Source organism: Trichoderma virens (genome assembly GCF_000170995.1).
Source record: "Trichoderma virens Gv29-8 chromosome Unknown TRIVIscaffold_6, whole genome shotgun sequence".
NCBI classification, from domain to species: Eukaryota; Fungi; Ascomycota; class Sordariomycetes; order Hypocreales; family Hypocreaceae; genus Trichoderma; species Trichoderma virens.
The window spans coordinates 2,836,719-2,857,370 of record NW_014013743.1 but is presented as its reverse complement, the minus strand read 5'-3'; the positions used below and the strand labels follow the sequence as shown (position 1 = coordinate 2,857,370).

Genomic DNA, 20,652 nt, shown 5'->3' with positions numbered 1-20,652 from the left:
AACAAAAGACATGACAAACAAACCTTTGGGTTTCTACAAATCGCAATGAGCTCTAGAACGGGGATCATCAGCTCATTACGACTTGTGGAAAATTCTCGTCAACATAAGATCAAGTCGGCAGTATTAGTTCTAGTAGTCGTCGTGATACGTGACATCAAAAGTGCCATTGTCCCTATGAATAATGGCTGCACCGTGTTTGCCCGCACCTGGCCCGGAGCTAAAGTCAATCACGCCAGCCTCTTTCAGAACAGACGAGAAGTCGACAATCTCTCCAGCCTCGGCATTGCTCTGGCTGATGTAGAATTTCATGCTCGGCGTCAAACAAATCGACGTATTGTTAGTGGCCAATGCCTGTGAATATCGTGATGGTCATGATTAGCACACAGCGTATTGCGAAGTGGAATGGGGCAGACAACTCACCGAGGCAACTGGTGTGACCAAGCCATTGCCATCGATCTTGCCGAGGCCGAAGAGATGTCTGTCGTTTAGATCTGGAAGGCTATTTCCTGTGTCGATCTTGTATGCAGCCACTCTGGCGGAGCTAGGGATTGGCATTAAGTCTGGCACACCCCTGTCCACGATCATCTCGAAAGTGCCTTGGCATACCGTTAGCCAAGAAATAAAATCAACAGTGTTAAGATAAAGACGCGCAAAAGGATCGACATACTGCCGGGTGTAGTTTTTCCATATTTCTCATATCCAAGTGGAGCTGGTTGACTGACTCCGCCACGAACAGTCACGCCAACAGATGGCCGCTCTGGAGCTTCTCCGCACCCTATATAAATTTAGCATCTGGGATGATGAAGGTAATGGTCTCTCTAACAACGGAGATTTTTCTTCTCTTCTCTACTTCAGGCAGCGTGTTGCTGTTCAAGTAAAACTTACATGCAAATGTCTCGTCCGTCGTCCTAATGTCGTATCTGCCGCCATCTCGTACAAACGTTGATATCCATGCATTGGTAAATACCTCAGGAGTGATGAAAGGCCCAGCAACCTTGGGAGGGTCTAAAAAAACTGCGTAGTGACCGTCATTTCCATGGTCGTTTTGGAAAGTAATGGTGTATGTCATTGACATTTTGGCGTGTAGACTAAAGAGACGATTTATAAAAGGTGGCTAGTTGTGATATAATGCACTTTGGCCTTCACTGGACGATGACTTTATAGTTGTAAGAATTAGCGATGAATCACATAGCCATCAATAGGCTATTAGAAGGCTGTGAGAGGGTGTCAGGTGTCAACATGCAGTAGTTTTCATATCGACGTCAAACCCAAGACACCATCATAGATCACGGGCACAAGCAATATTGGAGACATTAGAGCTTCTTCCCCGCTTCCTTTGTTCGTAAGCGGGGAAGTCAGCTCATGTCCCACTCTTAACCGTCAGTATGATGCCGAGCAGCCGCTTGGGAAACCGTTGGAGAGAATCACAAATCACCGTAGAGCATATAGCTTTCGGAATGCAGTCCTGTTACACATGCCATGTCACCTCCTTCAATGGTAATAAATGTTGGACTTTGAGAGGTAATAACTAAAGAGTAATTGCGAGATCGATAAGATTGACGTTGTCGGCATCACTGACTAGTTCGAAGGCTGGTGGTTGTCGATAGTTGGAGTGTCTCGACAGCTTTCCCCGCGGAAATCTTCTGGAAGCTAAGATTTCTCCGAGGAACGAAGTCAGCTAGCGTAGCGACATACATTCGCCCTATTTAGACGTCACATTGCCAATTATTTTTTCGTTCAGCTTCAGTGCATAACACTCGATGCTGGGCAGTTGCGACTGCGATTGCAGTGAGTTGTGGGCATCTGCATCTCAGTTACCATGTAGTTGTTGTATGGAGCTGTGTCAATGTACGAGGTTCAGAGATGCACACCAGAATTAACAGGGCTTCCCCTGCCACACAGGCCCAGAATGGCACATTAGCTCTCCAGCGCTAGTCAGTGCTAGGAACAACCTGCAAACTTATTATCGTTAAGCCACATGTTGATACATAGTGTCAGCTCTTGGAAGCCAACACGGCCCAAGGCGGCTGGTTTCTTCTCGAGGCAAAGATGAACTCCACCCAGCTTCTTACGGTAACTGTGTATGCCGCCATTATTTCTGCTAGGTCTGATGTAAGATTCACGTGTTTGAGAGCAAAACTTGAGTCTCGAGACGCCCGAACGTTGCGTTATACTCAATGGCCTTGATCGGTTGATTGTCATCGACAAGTCGAAGCAAACGTGTTCAGGCGCGTTAGGCGCCGTATGCGAAGCTAGGTTTTGGAATCCATGAGAAATCTAGCTCTGAGTCGTCCGATAGCGCTTACACCAAGGTGTATCACTTGTATTATGAGACAGTGATTTGTTGATTGGTCGATCGTCACGGGAAATAACATTTGACTTGCGGCTGACTCGAGAAGATAACGATGGTATGGAATCAACAATTTGGTTTGGTATTTTTTGAGTTTGCATTGCGACCCAGTCGGCAAGGTTTTGCTCTCCAGAATGGGTTGGGGAGATATCAGTTGGCCAACAAGCATTTGTACTTTCTCAATGTCATAGAGCAAGAAAAGGTTCATCGTGGGCCAACTCACCAAAACTAAAATATCATGTACTGCTACACGCTGATTTTGCTCTCAGGTACCTGATAAAAAGAGGTACTTGAAAATACGAGCTCACACACAACGTCCATGGAAGACGTCTGCCAGCCAGAGAAACTGCTTCGATACCTAGGGAAACCAGATCCGACGCAGCAAATTGACATGTACAGATACTATGGCGTGCGAGCCTTGCCTCGGCCCTGAGCATCTAAGCCACACATAAGAATGTCACTGAATCTGTTTGGTTCTCGAAAAGTTGACCCAACACGATGGACACTCTATTTTTGGTGGGGTTGAGCCATCATAGTGGAAGCACAGACATTCCCACCTAGATTCGCAGTCAGTTCTTCGCAGCCAGTTCTTCTCCCTGCATTCCTCATCTTTACCTTGTATTTCTCATTTTCGTCTCTCCCAAACCTCACCATGGATCGTAATATCAACAAGCTTCGAGTTCTGCTGATCGGTTCAGGAGGAAGAGAACACGCTCTTGCTTGGAAACTGTCGCAAGCGCCATCGGTTGAGCACGTCTTTGTGTTCCCCGGAAATGGGGGCACGGTGCAAATTGAAAATATTTCCAACGTTGCCAGCGAAGAAGAAATTGCCGAGGGAGACTATTCAGCTCTGGTTGCCCTGGCACAGAAACTCGACATTGGGCTCGTTGTTGTCGGCCCCGACAGTGCCGTCGTTGATGGTATTGAAGGATATTTTCGTGAGAGTATGCCTGCAGTGTGAAAATGGCTACTTGGATATGACTCACACACTATCACAGGCAGAATCCCATGCTTCGCTCCCTCCAAAGAATCGGCAGAGCTTGAAGGCTCAAAGACATATGCCAAAGATTTCATGCGCAAGTATGACATACCAACCGCTGCCTACCGGAATTTTGATCTAAGTGTCGCCGCGAACCTCGAGTCAGCCAAAGAGTATATACGATCCGCCAACCATAATGTCGTCATCAAGGCCAGCGGGTTGGCTGCAGGCAAGGGTGTGGTGCTTCCGCGATCAAAGGACGAGGCGTGCGAGGAGCTAGATGCATTTGCGGACGGCAGATTCGGCGATTCTGGACTGTCTATCGTTGTCGAAGAGTATCTCGAGGGCGACGAAATCAGTGTCTTGACCTTCAGTGACGGCGAAACTTTTAAATCACTGCCACCGGGTCAGGACCACAAGAGAATCCTGAATGGTAATCTGGGCCTTAACACGGGCGGAATGGGTGTCTACGCCCCAACACCGTTTGTCACTGCCGAGGTGATGTCCGAAATCGAAGAAACGGTTCTGAAGCCTACATTCGATGGCTTACGGGCTGAGGGTAGGTCCCCCTGTGTTCCATGTTCTCCATTGATATGGTCAACTTCATTCTGTTTCAATATGCAACTCGTTCCATAGAGCTTACCGTTGTTGAACTAGGCCGTACGTTTCGAGGCCTATTATTTACCGGCATCATGATCACCCCATACGGTCCAAAGGTTTTGGAATACAATGTCCGATTCGGCGATCCAGAAACCCAGAGCATGATGCTTCTTCTTTCGCAAGACACGGATCTGGCTGCGGTCTTGTTGGCATGCACTCAGAAAACTCTTGCAAAGACCGAGCTACACGTTCGTCCCGGCTACGCTTGCAATGTCGTGATATCTTCGACGGGATATCCCGGACCGTACAAAACGGGGCAAGCTATCCAGCTTGGGCCAGTGCTTTTGCAGGACATTCACATCTTCCACGCTGGCACAAAGATGGTGGGAAATACCCTGCAGACCGCTGGGGGCAGAGTCTTTTCCGTTGCGGCATACGGGGACTCGCTGGAGATGGCCGTCGAACTTGCGTACCAGGGGGTGAAGTCTGTAAGTTTTGATGGAATGTATTTCCGAACGGACATTGCCAGCCGGTAAGTGATTTGTTGAATGTGATGGAGACATGCCGCATTACTGACCTCGTTGAATAGGTGCATATCGAAAGATTGATGTTCTTCAAGTGCGTTGCTTGAACGTCAAAGGGGCTGAACAGTGGAATATCGGTGCTTCAATCGGGAGGCGGCAGTTATATTGGCAGAGTATCGACGACACTGAACTGTAGTGGTGCATATCAGACATCCAGTCTGATCAATGACATAGTAATGACCAAAGTAATGCAGAGAAAGCGATTTCATGGCAAAAGAAGAAGACAGGCGTGCTTACAAATTGGAGAAGATGAACAAATTGAAGTCTTGGTGGATGTTTCGTACTTAGTTGGCAAGTGGTGACGAGAGGCTTATCGGAGCGATAAAGGATAGCGATAAAACATCCTGTAGTTTTGTGGGATTTCGTTTTGCAAAGCCGTGCGCAATACATGAGGAACATTTATGATGGACAGCTCGAGGAAATTATTAATGTACTAATTATCTATGAAATGCATTTAGAAAATACAGCAGCAAGAAGAAGGACAACCATTGGCCTTTGATTAAATTAAAAACAAGTCAAGTCGAGTGTGGAACTGACTTCATTCAAAGGCGCAGAATCCAAGGTAGCGGCCATCCGTTGGAGCGATTAGTGGTTCCGGGTGCCTGTAACTTAGTGGCTAACAACTATTCCAGGCACTGCATTGAATTTGCCGTTGACACGCCCACCATGGAATTTCCATTACAGCACTCGACTTTAAATTCTTACCCTAGCTATCCAACTCCGAGCAGCTTCCAGTATCACCTGAGGATTGCGATGCTTCACAGTGGGACATTATACAATGCTGTCCGGGCTTCACAGGCCATCAAAGGAAAGCGTCTCCGCTCCACGATCCATGCATCAAGGCACGCCTAATTTCTCGAGGCAGCGACAGAGAATGGCAACAGGACAGTCAAGAAAGAATCGATGGCAAGATCTCTGGTATGTTGACTCCCACCCACGACGCTTGAACTTCTACACGGCTACTAATTGCATATTCACATCTGTTCCAAGCTGTTGTTCGCGTCCGAAGACAATCCTTTCTTGCACTTTGACTCGGCCGATATCCTTCGACCACTTCGTTTGACCAACCTTCTATCCCACCTCTCGTTCATCCGCTCTTGATCCAGACTGCCGCTGTACCATACGAGATGCTTGACACGCTCTGTAGCCGTCTGTTGGCACTTCCATTATCGGACCCCCGCTGTTAGATTGGCAGACAAGAATCAAAGTCCGAGAGCGACGATACCAGGCCTTGGTGTCTCTGTCGCAAGATGGAGCTAGGTTTCAGCTCTCGGTGCCAGTTCCTGGACCAGAGACCCGTGGCGCCGAAAGTATTTGTACCCATTGTCGCATAAGCGCCGGGGTCATGCACCCAATCAGACTCATTTGCCAGGTCTGACGGTGTCGTCTTCTTCTGCTGCTCGTTGAAGGCAGCAAACTAAATTAGGCGGCCATCGGCGCGGCTGTGCAAGTTGTGACTCGTTCTGACACTCTCATTCTGCCTATGGCATCATGAAATACCCGTAACACCAATTATAACAGCTCTGGGCATTTATAACGGATATAGGATGGAATATCCCGTCAGCACTCATTCTCAACCGCCACGAGATTAGCATAATTCGCAATTTCCACGGATTGGATCAACTACATCCATCCGCGACAAGCTGGTCAACCTCCAGATATAAATCATTCAAGATGGCCTATTATGACGCAATCCGAGATCCTCTGACATTCATTCGAAAAGTCCGGGTCAAGACCAACTTTGCGACCCTTTCTCTAGACAGCGCCTGGTCAAGCAATACAAGTCACTGGGGCAGAGAGCATCTCTTCGCGAGCCGTGTACTATGTAGCGCACAGGCTCCACGTCTACAACTATTCCAAGCCTTACAGCTCTTCCCTGAAAACCCTACATCCGAGAACCATCGTCTTTCTCTTCTCGTTAAAGGACCGGGGAACCTGGCAGACTTGAGGCACTATTCAGAAGCGCAGTTCGTTCGGGAGTTCCAACCGGATAGCCTTGGTTATGTATGGGCCGCCCTGAATCATTTCGTTAATCACAGAAACACGTCCACTGTTGCTACTGCAGCTACTACCGACAGGTCGGACGATTGGGAGATGGCAACAGCCGTACCTACAACACCAAATAGACAGCCTGGCAAGTCGGAGTTCCATGGGTCTCTTGCCCAGCCTCAACAAGCGCAGCTTGGTAGTAGCTCTCGCGACACTTTCAAGCGTCAGTCAAACTCGCTATCCGAATATAAATTTGGCTACTTTGAAGAGGTCGACTTTCCCCCCCTTCAGGATGCCACTGTGCGTCTTGTAAATTGTTTTATTCGGTACGTCTTGCATTACGCACAGCCCCCCAACAAAGAGTCTCCTCTCCAATTCCGCGAGAAGCGGTTTGCCTACACTGTCTTTCATGCCGAGAAAAAGTACACTCACGCTGTTGATGACGGTGGATTACATTTGTTCAACCAGTATGGAATGTCTGTTCAAGTTGCAATGTTGGAAAGCAAGCAGGTATTTAAGAATCTGGTGAGCGGAGTGCCGATTGTTTCCGATGAGCTTCTGGCGCAAATGGTTGGGCAAGTACTCGCCCTTCGACTTGATAAGACACAACTCAGAATTTCAGATACGGAGTAAGCTGCTTATCAACTCCCCGTGTATATTTCGATGGCAAGACTGATTCAAGGTTATTAGCTTTATTACGATCCTCGCCACGGCGCACCATATAAAGTTTTTTCATTTTGAGATATCGAATGAGTACTTGGCCAATTACGAAAACATGAGCACTTTCGATCCTAGAAATAGCTGCTTCTTACGCGTTCATTCGACTGTGTGGCTCGACGTCAAGATAGCAAGCCACCGTGAGCATATCGTGGCTCATTTGTTGGCACTTATTGCTTGGGCAGATGTCCAACGGCGTCTCTGATATAGGAGATGGTGTAAGTAGAGTGCCTAGGCTTAAGTTGTCTGGTGCTATTCAAGTGCCCGTGGAAATTGACCATCTAGGACGAATTCCAATAGCGATGGGCGCATAATCTGGGGAAATAGGCACGTACGTGGCAATCCGATGGCGTTGTTGGTGGCTCGAGGCTGCGAACTTTGGCAACCTACAGCTGTGCCAGGCGCCTCCATTCAATTTACGCGTCAACGGGTCCACCAACGATCTATTCTGCTTCATCGCAGCATATATGAACGCATCCAACTCTCCTCTTCAGCCCCCAATGTTGTTCCTCAGTCAGAATCACAAGCTTGCGAAAAACCCTTATCATGCATGCCACGCAGAAATTGCAGCCTTCAGATGAGCCGCTCTCGCTCTATGCAATCGCCATTCGTCACTGCCGAGAGCGCCTGATTGTCCAGCCCTTGGCATGGACGAATCGCCAGCTTGAGCTGCTACAGTGCTCATTCAGCGAGCCGTCCGCTGCTTCTCCGGCCTTACAGTCCAACTTCATATGTCCTAATGATGGCACCATCTTTCTAAACAATTTCTTCCGCCTTCAGCCTATATGGCCTACGTGGCCTAGCCGAGAGACTGCAATACGAATGCTGCTTGCATCCCCAGACTGTCCCCTAGAGGCCTCGTAAGTTTCCCACACCGTCATTGCTTATTACACGTACTTTCGATACGCCGCGGACAATTTCTGACAAGCCGGATGATCTGTAGGATCAATCTTCGCGTATATTTCGGAAATCGTCGTTCCAAGAAGCTGCCGTGTTCCGTCTTCTACCCTAGGTGCGACAACAGTAGCGGCGAGCCTATCAAAGATGTGTCACCGGTAGCCGCGCACATTGAATATAACCACATTGCCAGCTTGCGCCAAGCTCGATTTCTTCCTATGATGTTGAGGCCGAACCCCCCTGTCAAGTCAATACGACTCATTCTATGGAAGCGCCACTCGCCGGCGTGTCCCCTTAAAGATCCATACATTGTTGCCATCCTAATTGCTCTGGCGCAACGTCGGAAGTTCATCATGTCGGAATGTGGGCGCACAATAGGAGCTGAGACAATATTTCCTGTACGTCAGACTTGCTCTGTTCTTGTCCCTCGAAGTTGTTTTGTTTTCAATTTGTCATCTCATTTCCCAATCTTTTGACAAACCACCCCTCTCTCTAGGTCAAGCTTTTACTCACATCTGATGACCGCGACTCTTTCCACCTCTACTCGGCCAACATTCCTTCTTCATTTCTCAATATGTTTGAGAATCCGAAAGTACCTCCTCCGGTACAGCCTTCAGTCTGCATTCAAATTACCTCCGCCCCTTACAGTCCAGTTGATACACTCTGCAGTCGGATGCTGTCACTGTTGTTGTCAAATTCTTAGCATCAAGCCAATAAGAAGCGGAAGTTTGAAAGCGATGACGCTCGACCTTTATTTGCCTGCAACAAGATGAAATTCTTCCAAGACCAAATCGCCTAATATTGACAGCTTCGCCATAATCTTTGTCACATCCCATTATATAAAACTTTTCCATTTGAGCTATCAGATACCTACATGGAGAGTTACGAAACTAGTTCCACTACCGATCAGAGTAACTCAGACTGTTTTCTGCACGTCAACTCAACAATGTGGTATGACATCAAGACAAGGGGCCACCATGAGATGATGGTGGCTCACCTTTTGGCATTAATTGCCTGGGTTGGTTGGTACAGGTGCTCCGGTTGGCGCTGCGCCTCTCCAAGTTATCGTGGTACATCCAACACACATCAAGGATACAGCCGCGGGGGTTTAACTTTGTTCGGAAAAAGAATCAAGGATCATAGACTCTCATTGGGATCTTACACCCCCAGAGTCTCGTATTCACTTGTATTCAGTGTTCTGTTGAAGCTCATTCTCCTGACCAGATACCAGTCTGACTGCCTCCTCGTCCCGTTTCTTCAAGTCTGGTCGTAGCGAGCGAGTGATGACACCAACCACGATAAGACTGTTGATGCATATCAGCTCGGGTATGAAGCTCAAACAAATCTGAACAGCCTTGGACGTGAGAAATCCAGAGTCCGGATGTGTTGTTTGCAAATGGAGAAACACAACACCGTAAACGAGGCGGATTCCAACAAAGGGGAGTGCGATAAAGACTCCCTTGAGCAGCTGAGTGAATCCTTCATTAGTTTATGCAAATATTTAGCATATGGTAGATGACGTACAATTTTACCATTGTCGACAGTCTGCATGCTGGAATATGAAGAATACTCGCGAACCATATAATTCGACCACACTGCCCACAGCGTTAAAAGGCCCCAGGCGATGCAAGAAAGGGCCGAGCCAATATTGAGCAAAGTCTTGCTTTTCGACACCGGATCGCCATTCATAAGTTTTACGAGGGCCAAAATGATTAAGATCATTCCCAATTGGACTAGGGCATGGTACTTGACTTCCAGCAGTATGTCAAGTCTTCGATTGAGACGAGGATTCACCGCTCGTCGACTGCCAAAGTCATGGTTAGAGTAATTTTCGAAGCTACTTTAACGTAGAAAACTCACGCTTCGTGTAAGATGCCTGAGATTGCAAGAAGCAAAGGCGAGAGGCCTATGCTGTTGAGAATCACAGCTGCCTCGCCCTTCTGGTTTCCGTGAAGACCAATGCCGCCAGTGGCGATGCGGAGGACGCAGAACAATTGGACAAAGAGCCAGCCCAGGAATCCAGTTTTTCCGTGCTTCCATAGACAGAAGAGAGCTGGTTGGAGAAGAACGAGGTAGATGGCGAGCTTTGCCGCTGAGAGACCGTCGGTTGTCATTGTGATTGTGAGTGTTTGTAGTGAGATGTGATGCCTTGAGAGATGGTGATGGAGAAAATGAATGTCTGTTGAGAATTGTTGCTTGGCAATTGAAAAGGTTATTTCCCGTTATTCATTGTAGGCAGTATCATTATATATATGTCTTCTTTCCCTTGTCCTTTCTATTGTGATGCTGTTATTCTTGATGGTCTTAGGAGTTCCACAATATCAGATAGTAAGCCTGGAGGATCCACGCCACACTATTAGTGTGGGATTGAACGAGAACGACGGCAGATCTGAATGGTCCGAACAATTAGTTACAGCGCTACGACAATCCCTGTATCCAATCATGTCCATGGCCAGGGCTGATCTACCGAGAGCTCTCTCCCTACCCTTAGTGAATGCATCAGACATGGTGGACTCACGATTCCTGATTTATCCCAGTCCCTGTAGGGGGAGAATGTGTTTGTCTAAATTAATCTCTATGAATGGACACATCACACAGTAGTGACGGGTCTTTTAATATCTCCAGTGGTTGAATCAGCATGCCCTGCCACTCAGACGGCAACTCGGCAGCAATTGCCTGAGCCTCGCGGAGCCCAGCATCTCCAATATACCAAAAGTCGCGATGAATTGCCAAAAGTGCAAAATAATGCGCCATGATGACCAGTGCTCGCGGCCGTTTCTGTCCTACATAGTCCACAAACTGGGCGTCCACAATCATGGGGAAGAGATATAGCCTACGAGAGAGGCCAGGGGGCGGCTGGTTGTCGAATCTGTGCTTCCAGATCCATCCAAAGCAGCTCAGAGTGCGTTTATAGACGTAGTATGTTTCATCGTCCCATTCTTCTTCCAGCTCGTGAGGTTCCTGGCGTCGTAATAGGTGTAGCAATTCGCTAGAATCTTCCATTCTGCGCTTTTCATCCAAGTGTCGAGATACTTCCAGCATCAACTTTCCGCTAACTGAATCAGGGTTCTTTTCAATCAAGGCGAGTGCCTTGCGGAACACAATGTTGCTGGTATTCGACATGCGCAGCCACTCAATAGGAGGCGTATACGGCTCCAACTGCCGACGCTGCAATCGAACATAGCCGTAGACCCGAAGCGTAGTAGACGTCATGCACGAAAAATCCACATTTTTGATATCGAGATGAGACACGTGCTTGTGGTGCGATTGTAGAGTTAGGTTGAGATACGTGGAATGATGCTGCATGTGCTGCGGATCCGTGAAATTCGACTTGTACGCTTTGTGAAGTGCCGACAGCATGCAGACTCCATATAGCACGGCATCTGATTGCAGTGCCGCGCGGCACAGGACTGGGCCCATGAAGTTTTGGGAGTATCTCTCTGCGCCAAGTGTTGGGCCGGTTTCTGTGGAGTAGTGGTAGAATAACTCGAGCTCGAGCTTTCGTCGTGCTTCTGTTTCTGGGAGATGAATTACGCCGTCGGAATCAACAAAGCTATCACCACTACTTGATAAAGTTGGTGCTTGAATAGAGTCGAAATCATTGTTGCTGATAGTTGGAGGAGGTCCATAGCCGCACTCCAAGTCAAGTCTTGTGCAATTATTACATATTGGCTTGGCCTCATCGCACTGTTTCGATATTAGATCTACCTAGTCAATATGTGTTGCATGTAGACTCAAATCCACCATAATTGTATTCATCTCGGAGTATTTCTTCTGCATACCTTGACTCGCCGGACTCGACAACGCTGGCATCCTGTCCTACACTTCTTGTGGAATAGCTTCGCATGCTTCTTGCGTGGCGGCTGCGTCTGCTGTGGCTTCTCTTCGCGTCCGCCCACCAGGGGTAGCGTTGTTGTTACTGTCATTGTAATTTGGTAGAGAATTGTCCTCTGCGATGCAACATCAAACGACCTGCTTAAACGATGACGAGGGGCGACGGAGGGTACATGTAGTTGCTACCGGTAGGATGATGAACGAGAACGAGCATCAGCCTAGCTGTTTATGGAGGCGGGCCATATTAGCTGCCTCCAAGGCGTTTTCTTTTCCCGCGTCATCAGCTAATTGGTCGATTCTCCTAGGGCTTACTGACGATCTTGATGCTAGCTTCCGTAATGCAGTGCCCGGCTGTATCCAGTGCTCGGATATCACCGAGATGCTATTAGAATTATCCAGTTATCAGGGTTGTTCTCTGCTAGTGTTCGTGTGTGACGTGCGAACTAGTTGCGATTCCCTCTTGTTTTGAAATAAATGCAAGGAAAATAGACCAGAACTGAGGCTCTCTAAAGGATGTATTATGGCCACTGTCAATTCTTTTGAACGACGGCCGTACGGTAGAAATCACCTAACTAAATTCTATCACTAAGCCGGTCTTCTTCTCTCTATACCTCTTCATCGCGATGCTCCGTCGGAACTTCTTCATTTAGAGTCCTTGATTCTACCGAGGTAGTTTCGCCATCATCTAATGGTCGAATATTTGTCAACTCCAAATAACGACATCGCCAGTATATTTTCAAGATGCTCCAAAGAGAGCAAATGCACAAAATCACATGTTGCCCGCAACATCAGCTCCGATTAGCAAGGCTGGCAAATGTGAGGCTGGTTTACCCCGCCTCGAAGACACGCTTTCGTAAGATGATGCGACCAATGAAAGGATATCACGATAGCTATTTCCCTCAAAGTGCTTCTTCAATGTTATCAATAGCTGTGCAACGCAAACTTGAACCAGCCTAAAGTTGGCATGACCTTTTTTCCAGCATCTAAGCCTTCGATAAAAACACCAGCGGAATCTTCAATGATTGATAGCCAGTCGAACCATGGCGAGCAATGATGCAGGACGCTCAGTTTCGTACAGCTCTTTTAGTGGTGATGCCCACATCTTTCAGGGTGATGTCAATATCTCAAAAGCGTAAGGCTTTATCTGCCTCCTCCATCTTCAGTAAACGCCTACTTACATTGTTAAGCAAAATAAATATTGGCATTCATGACACTGAATCCGATGCTATTCTTTCTAAGCTTCCTGTGGTTGAAGGCGCAGCATTCGATGCCCATGCCAATGAACACGAACCCAGATGTCATCCCGGCACGCGTGTCAAAATTCTAGAAGAAATTGTCAAATGGGCTCAGGATCCCCACAGAAAACGTATATATTGGCTTTGTGGGATGGCTGGTACCGGCAAATCTACGATATGTAGAACAGTCGCTCATGATCTGTCAAGTATGAACATCACAGCTGCGAGCTTCTTCTTTAAGAAGGGTGATGGGAATCGCGATAAATCAGGTGCCCTCTTCACTACTATTGTCAAACAGCTTGTCGAATACCTGCCAAAGGAGATGGCAATACATGTCAAGCAAGCACTGCGAGAAAATCCAAGTATCAGCGACAAATCATTAAGCAAGCAATTTGAGGAACTTATTCTCACACCTTTGAAGAGATGCAAATCTCTACCACCGGTCATAGTTTTTGTGCTGGACGCCCTCGACGAATGCGACAATCAAGCCAACGCTGCGAGAATCATTGAGCTTCTGCCTAATGTTGAAACAGTATCATCTACGTCCTTCAAAGTTTTAGTTTCCAGCAGACCAGAGTGTCATCTCCGAAAGTCTTTTGCACAACTAAATTGCAAATATGAAGAGATTTTACTCCAAATGACGCTCCATGAAGTTGCTGATGAGGATGTCCGGCGTGACATGTTTATTTTCTTGGAATCTCAACTAAGGCAAATTCGAGATAGTTACAACGATACCAACTTACAGCTACCTGCGTATTGGCCATCACAATCTCTTGTTGAAGATCTTGTCGATATGTCAATGCCGCTATTCATTATGGCAGCAACTGCATGCCGCTTCATAGGCGATGAGGATCTCGGCGTTCCCGTTACGCTGGCCCAGGAATTTCTGCTTAATCGGAAGTTCGGTAAAGGCAACCCTCTTGCCAGGACATATCTCCCCATTCTGGAACAATTGCTTGTTAAACGCAATGGTATCGGAGTAGTGGATCGCTCAAACGTTGAAAAAGAGAGAATTATCGGAGAATTTCGTCGAGTCGTTGGCACGATTGTGCTTCTTGAGGCGCCACTTTCGATCATTTCGCTCTCGAACCTCTTAGAAATGGACTCATGGGAGATTGGTTCACGGCTATCGAGCTTGCACTCCATTTTAAACATCCCAAAAAACCTTAACTGCCCAGTCAAGCTATTTCATCTTTCATTTCGCGATTTCCTGACTGGCGCTGATCATCAGGAGGAGAAGCATGACTTCTTCATTGATGAACGCGAAACACATGCCAGCATAGCTCGCCAGTGCGTTGCACTACTTTCGAAAGATGATAATCTTAAACAGGACATTTGCAAACTCAGTCACCCAGGAACACTAAGGTCAGATATTGACCAGGAGACAATTGACTCTTGCTTTCCTCCACATGTTCGGTACGCTTGTCTATACTGGGTCTTTCACTTAAAAAATGGTGGGGGGCATATAGACGATGACGATGAAACGTATCGCTTCCTTACCAAACACTTAATTCACTGGCTGGAAGCACTCAGTCTACTGGGCTGCATTGCTGATAGCCATGATATGGTGGATACCCTCTTAACCATGGTTGATGTATGTGAGACCTACTAATTTTGCTGGAGATGGCTGCTAACCTTTGTGATAATGATAAGGATAATAGAGACCTAGCCAGCCTCTTGCGCGACTCCAAGCGATTCATAGGCACTTATCAGCATGCTATGGACATAGCGCCACTACAGTTATACTGTTCTGCCCTGATTTTTGCGCCAATGAAGAGCAAGTTTCGGCAGTGTTTCGAAACTGAGATTCCTAAGTGGATAAAAAATCGACCTGCTGTCGAAATGAACTGGGATGCGTTGCTCCAAGTCCTTGAACACAATGAACGTGTAACACAAGGTGTCTTATCGCCGGACTCATCGCTCATAGCATTACTCAGCTCTAGAAAGGTCGCCATCTGGCGAAGCCAGACTGGCAACTGTGTTCATGAGCTTAAATTCGACTCCTCTACTACCATTGCTACATCAATGGAGTTTTCATGCGACTTTAAACTACTTTATGTGGCATTTTCCAATGGTGAAGTGACGTCGTGGGAGACAGATGCGTGGACGTGTCGCACAGTCATAGAGGGAGACACAAAGTTGCACAGTGATGTATCTGGTATGGCATTTTCTCCCGACTGCAAACTTCTCGCAATAGCCTTCGCCGAGAGGATCGAAATCCGGTCAATTCCATCCGGAGGTGACCTCATAGAGCGCATTATCATCAACGATGCCAGGCATCTGATGTTTTCTCCAGATTCTACTTACATATCTGCAAGAGTTGTAAGTGATTGGTCATTTCGAATGTGGCCTGTCCATGGCGGACAGCCAATTTGGATAAAGGCAGGTCTGGCTCTAGCATATTCTCCCGACTCATCCTTTGTAGCTCTCTCTATTACACAGGCCATTGAATATGCCATAGAAATACATCGCGTTGGCGAGGGGTCCTTGACACTTTATCGAAAATTTCCACTTGCTGATTGGTTGGGCGGGGCAGATTCTCTCGCCTTCTCTCATGATGCAGCACTCCTAGCAATGGGGAGAGATTTCAGAAAAATCGAGATCCGGTCGGCAGACACTGGAGAGCGCATATGGGCGGTCGATGCTCATACAGGCTATATTAGCTCGCTTTCGTTTTCGCATGATTCGACTCTTCTCGTCTCATCATCGGGTGATGGGGTGCATGTTTACAGCGTTGGCAAGCACCGATCTGCCCAAATTCCCGAAAGCGAACGTGGGGAGGTTGAATCTGTTACGATTTCACCCGATTCGTCCCTCATTTTGTTGAAACCAGAACGGGATCACAACATCTGGCAGGTTTTTCAGACTGCTTCGAGCGCCTGTCTTCGAGAAATTGACCGCGGCATGGTGCAAAGTGACCCTGCATTCACGCCTGGCTCGGCCTTGGCAATGATCAAAGACGGCGCCGCTGAGATTTGGCACCCCGACAGACCCCTGCGTGTACAATATCTGGAAGGGCTTGGTTCAAAACCCTATGATATTCATGCATCCTGTTTCTCGACAGACCTTACGCTGGCCGCAGGCCTCTTAAATAATGGATCGCTGCGGATCTGGCGAATGGATACGGGCGCGTGCATTCGAGCAGTCGAGTCCTCTGTGCGGCATATCGACGGTCGGTCTCTGCGCTTCTCTCCAGATGCATCTCACATCGCATGTGGCTCATACAGAGACAATAAGCTTTTAGTCTGGCAGGTTAATTCGGTCGCACATGCCCGAAAGTTCAATCTATCGCGGGGCTTCCGCCATTTTGTCTTGTCCAACACGAAGCTTGCTATGGCATCAGCAAACTCGGTTGGGATATGGAGTCTCAAAACGGGTGAATTTCTATTACAGTTCGTTGATACTAACCAGCAAGTTCTTGACAAGCTCACTATTTCATGTGACTCGACTCTCCTGGCATCAACCCCCCTCTACTCCAGTGAACCAAACATCACTATCTGGAATGCCCATACGGGTACTTCCATGGTGGTCATCGGTCTTAGTTACCCAATTACCCATTTCACTTTTGAACCGAACAGCTCCGGTTTACTTACAAATGTTGGTCGCATCAAGTTTAAAAACCCCATTGCGTCAAGTGCAGTTATAGTCAAGGATAGTAAATCCCAGCCATGGTACCATGATGGACTAGGTTTTGGTTTTGGCAACGATGATTCGCTTGATAATAGCTCTTGGCTATCATTCAATGGAAAGAAATTGATTTGGCTGCCCATAAAATATCGGGGGCAACTGGGAATATCACGGGCTGTTTCAGAATCCGTGATTGCAATTGTGTATACATTTGGACAGAATGTGTTCATCCAATTTGACACAGAATGGATCCCCAGATAGGTGGTTAATCAATACTTAGAAAGTATAGAGTCAAGATAGAAAGTAAATATGTTTAAGAAAATTGAAGCATCAATCTGCTGTATTCACGATCACCTAGTGTTGATTTTACGATGTCTGTCTGCTATTGGGCGTTTTGATGGGGAGCGAGCACATAAATTCCAATGAGTTCGACAACAAAGTAAAGCATATAGGCCAAAAAGAATCATGGTAGTATGATATTGCGATAAATATTGTTTGTATATCCTGGCAATTCGTATGTTTCGAAGTAGCTTATTGCCAAGTCTGAGATGACTTCGCCGCTAGTAATCCTCACCACAAAGTGCTGTCACTGGTTGCCTATACTATTCTCGTCATCAACCAGCACATTAACTATGAATTACAAGAGTCTGAACATAGTCAATTAAATACGATACGGCCTTCAATAGTAGTCCTCTTGAGTAGTAGCTTAAATTAATGTTGAAAATATTCTAGCTACGTATGAGTGTTGCATACCATCAAATGACCAAGCACTGCACTATCCATCAAAACTGGAATCTTCATTACTTATCAAGATTTCCAATAGTTGCCAATTTCTCGAAGGTCTGATATCATTGCTGGAGGGTTATCCAGCGAAGGAAAGTGTCCCCCAAAATCATGATCTGCAAGAGGGTTAAAATTTGGTTATGCAATTTACAAAACATAACACTCACTATTGTAGACAACAAGATTGCCGGTCCGGTTCACCAAAGCGGGTGGCCAAAATGCCACATTGTACTTGAACGAGCTGAACAGTAGCGGCGCATCCGTCTTCGCTTTCGTATATGTCGTTGCAAATCCGTTCTGATTCTGATAATATATAAACCCTGCGGAATTAAACGACTTTGTGAGGTAGTAAAGCGAGACTGTTGTTAAAATTTCGTTGTGGGTTAATACCGAGGGACCCGTACCAGCTCGAGGATCAGACCCTGCGATTTCGACAAAGTAAGCAAAAGAGAAGTATTAGCTTGCCATGGAGGCCACTCACAGTTGAGAAATTTTTCACCAATGTAAGCGAGCTGGCCAACCGGGCTGTCGTATAGGGCGAGGCCTATAGTGTTGGGCTGAGCACAATTGTCAGAATACTTTCTCATTCATTCGGTGTCCTTCACTAGCACTTACTTTGGTTGACTCTAGTTGGAAATAGGCCTGGCCATTGGTATACCATTCCATAAACCCTCCCTCTTCAAACTTCTCGAGCGCATCCAATTCAATGCCTTCAGCAGCAAGCTGGTCGGGTGTAAACGGGAAAAAGGGCAGAAATACGAGCTGGGTCGCGCGGACGGTAGAGTTGTATGAACTGTAGAGGTGATAGGCGACTGAACAGCCCCAGTCCGTTCCATGAGCAGCAAATGTCTTATAACCAAGGACATCGGTCATAAGAGTGTTGAAGATTCTGGCAGTATCCTCAGTGGACCAATTGGCTGGAGGTGCCGAGGATGGCCCAAATCCAGGAAGATTGGGAATGACAACGTCAAATGAAACTGACTTTCCAGTCGATGTCTTTCCATTCTTAGTCAGGTCACCAATTAGAGGGATAAACTCCAAGAATGACCCTGGCCAGCCGTGGAACAGTATCAAGGGAATTGCATCCGGCTTGTTGGATTTCTGGTGTATAAAGTGAACGGTTAGGCCTTCAATCTCGGCAGTAAACTGCGGGTATCTATTTTCATATTAATAATCATTCAGCATTGAAACCAATCATTTTAGGATGGCTGACTTGTTGATGGCAGCTTGCTCCTTTTGCCAGCTAAATTGAGTCAGCCACTCCGTGCGCAAGGACTTTAACGTGCTGAGCGGGATTCCGGCGTCAGGAGAGAGACCAGGGTACTCTGGGGATGCAGGGAGTTGAGTATTCTTGATTAGTTCGAGCATTCGGGGGACTTGACTGTCAAGGTTAAGCACAAAGGGCTTCAAGTGATAGTTCTGTTTAGGATGGGCATTTTGGATTGCCGTGGCGCTAGCAGCAGCCACGAACAGAGAACTAAGAGTTATAAGACGCATTGTGTTGTGAGTCTTCATATATCACACAAATTGATCGCAACTGAAAACAATTGATGAAGCAAAGTCTTTAGTCTTTATAATACAGGACCAGGCAGCTCTACTACGGCTTGTCATCCTTGAAAGAAGAGTCTCTTGTCACAGCGAAATTACAAATCGCAAATGCTTACAAGCTTGTGGCTGTGTAATGCAGAGATATTGCACATGTCTGCGGCTCCAACCCGCTTTCCTCAAGGTTCAATACTCTTTGAGCCGCAAGAGGCATCATTACTTACGCATCTTTGTCATTCGTCTTTAGCTTACAAACAGGACTTACAATTAGGGGTCAAGCCAGATATTCTCCAATGATACTAGTTTGAGTTGTTGCCCCACTCGCGGCCCATGACGGCGCTCGGAAAAAGTTGCCAAAATTTACAAGATTCCATCGCGGCGCGCGTTAATCAGTAAGCGCACGGGATTTCATCCTTACCATCGCATTAATAATCTCAATCCAAGAAAAGAAATGCCAACTTAAGCGTGCTATTTGATGATTCATATAGTTATTCATAGGCAACTGCTCATAACTCTTGTTCAACTGCACTGTGCATCCTTGAGATGCTGGAAACGAAGTACGAGAATTTTTTAACATATAAGCAGGTCTCTCTTTCAACTGTGTTCGCTATGTATAGTATTGGCCGTCTGTAGGGATTTTCTCCATATTACCTATTCATTGTTAAATAAGCTTGTAAGAAGTCTCATCAAGTCGTTTATCCCATGAGGCCATGGAGTTAAGTATCAACGATTGCAAAAATTTACTTGCATCAACAGCTCTGTCACAAGCAAGCAAAAATCCAAATGCTATAATTGTTCGAGGAGTGGTGCTATCAGTAAAATAGCTTTGAATAATGACTTCTAGAATGAGATGGCATCATTGTATTGACTGCTAATGGCTACTGTTTGCTGACACTTTGCGGTTGTCTCGACCAGCTCCTCTTACTGGGCTAAACATTTGCTCAAGGCTGTGCTGGTCCTCTAACGGGTTAAACGAGAGTGTGTACTTCTTAGAGTGGCCTAGAATATGAAATTGAAGACTGTGAGAAATTTTATTCGACGTCAACTAATTCCAATAGGTAACGGATGTTGTTCTACCGTCTTTACTTATGAGGTGTAGTGCTTAAGAGATAACAAGGCTCTTGTAGTAAGTACATCGGTAACCATTTCTGACAAATTGAAAGCCCTGGTGATGCAGAACCGCAGTGGAATCCCAAATTCATGAAAAATTACTACCCAAAAACGAACCTATGCACAAACGGTCTCTCCCACTAAGCCACCTGAAGCCTGTCTTGCCCGAGAATACGATAGATGAGATACATTTCATTTGAGCCGTTTCAAATTTCTTATAGGCTCACACATAAAACTCTTTTGCTATAATATATTCTTTATGGGCCATCTTATGCGGTGAACGGCTACATATCCCTGCCATAGCTGCTGCGCTTTGAAAAAGCCCCACTGGAATTGGTAGATGACTATTACTTCCAGATCTCCCTAACTTTCGCCCACTTTAACCCAGGCTTTAACCCTAGT

General features: G+C 46.6%; 8 protein-coding genes across 8 annotated transcripts; 4 read left to right on the top strand and 4 right to left on the bottom strand.

Moving 5' to 3' along the window:
- Positions 1-129: 129 nt before the first annotated feature.
- TRIVIDRAFT_222230 (uncharacterized protein) lies at positions 130-1,075 on the bottom strand (the record flags this gene model as incomplete). The annotated part of the gene is made up of 4 exons (XM_014101698.1): positions 130-351; positions 421-596; positions 668-775; positions 886-1,075. The coding sequence occupies 4 exons, from the start codon at positions 1,073-1,075 to the stop codon at positions 130-132; spliced, it is 696 nt and encodes a 231-aa protein (XP_013957173.1).
- Positions 1,076-3,002: 1,927 nt separating this feature from the next.
- Positions 3,003-4,465, top strand: TRIVIDRAFT_28405 (uncharacterized protein; the record flags this gene model as incomplete). The annotated part of the gene is made up of 3 exons (XM_014101697.1): positions 3,003-3,294; positions 3,349-3,888; positions 3,987-4,465. The coding sequence occupies 3 exons, from the start codon at positions 3,003-3,005 to the stop codon at positions 4,463-4,465; spliced, it is 1,311 nt and encodes a 436-aa protein (XP_013957172.1).
- Positions 4,466-6,187: 1,722 nt separating this feature from the next.
- On the top strand, positions 6,188-7,135 carry TRIVIDRAFT_222228 (uncharacterized protein; the record flags this gene model as incomplete). The annotated part of the gene is made up of 1 exon (XM_014101696.1): positions 6,188-7,135. The coding sequence occupies one exon, from the start codon at positions 6,188-6,190 to the stop codon at positions 7,133-7,135; it is 948 nt and encodes a 315-aa protein (XP_013957171.1).
- Positions 7,136-7,765: 630 nt separating this feature from the next.
- On the top strand, positions 7,766-8,833 carry TRIVIDRAFT_222227 (uncharacterized protein; the record flags this gene model as incomplete). The annotated part of the gene is made up of 4 exons (XM_014101695.1): positions 7,766-8,079; positions 8,163-8,514; positions 8,613-8,720; positions 8,786-8,833. The coding sequence occupies 4 exons, from the start codon at positions 7,766-7,768 to the stop codon at positions 8,831-8,833; spliced, it is 822 nt and encodes a 273-aa protein (XP_013957170.1).
- A 463-nt stretch (positions 8,834-9,296) lies between these two features.
- TRIVIDRAFT_28871 (uncharacterized protein) lies at positions 9,297-10,230 on the bottom strand (the record flags this gene model as incomplete). Its single annotated transcript, XM_014101904.1, has 3 exons — positions 9,297-9,584; positions 9,641-9,920; positions 9,977-10,230. The coding sequence occupies 3 exons, from the start codon at positions 10,228-10,230 to the stop codon at positions 9,297-9,299; spliced, it is 822 nt and encodes a 273-aa protein (XP_013957379.1).
- Positions 10,231-10,684: 454 nt separating this feature from the next.
- TRIVIDRAFT_28001 (uncharacterized protein) lies at positions 10,685-12,042 on the bottom strand (the record flags this gene model as incomplete). Its single annotated transcript, XM_014101694.1, has 2 exons — positions 10,685-11,803; positions 11,899-12,042. 2 exons carry the CDS (start codon positions 12,040-12,042, stop codon positions 10,685-10,687), a joined length of 1,263 nt encoding a protein of 420 aa, XP_013957169.1.
- A 1,138-nt stretch (positions 12,043-13,180) lies between these two features.
- Positions 13,181-16,434, top strand: TRIVIDRAFT_132703 (uncharacterized protein; the record flags this gene model as incomplete). Its single annotated transcript, XM_014101693.1, has 4 exons — positions 13,181-14,773; positions 14,809-15,343; positions 15,722-15,895; positions 16,268-16,434. Coding segments are annotated over 4 exons (2,469 nt in total), but the record flags the coding sequence as incomplete, so codon positions are not given.
- Positions 16,435-18,165: 1,731 nt separating this feature from the next.
- Positions 18,166-18,963, bottom strand: TRIVIDRAFT_150190 (uncharacterized protein; the record flags this gene model as incomplete). Its single annotated transcript, XM_014101692.1, has 2 exons — positions 18,166-18,751; positions 18,809-18,963. 2 exons carry the CDS (start codon positions 18,961-18,963, stop codon positions 18,166-18,168), a joined length of 741 nt encoding a protein of 246 aa, XP_013957167.1.
- Positions 18,964-20,652: the final 1,689 nt, after the last annotated feature.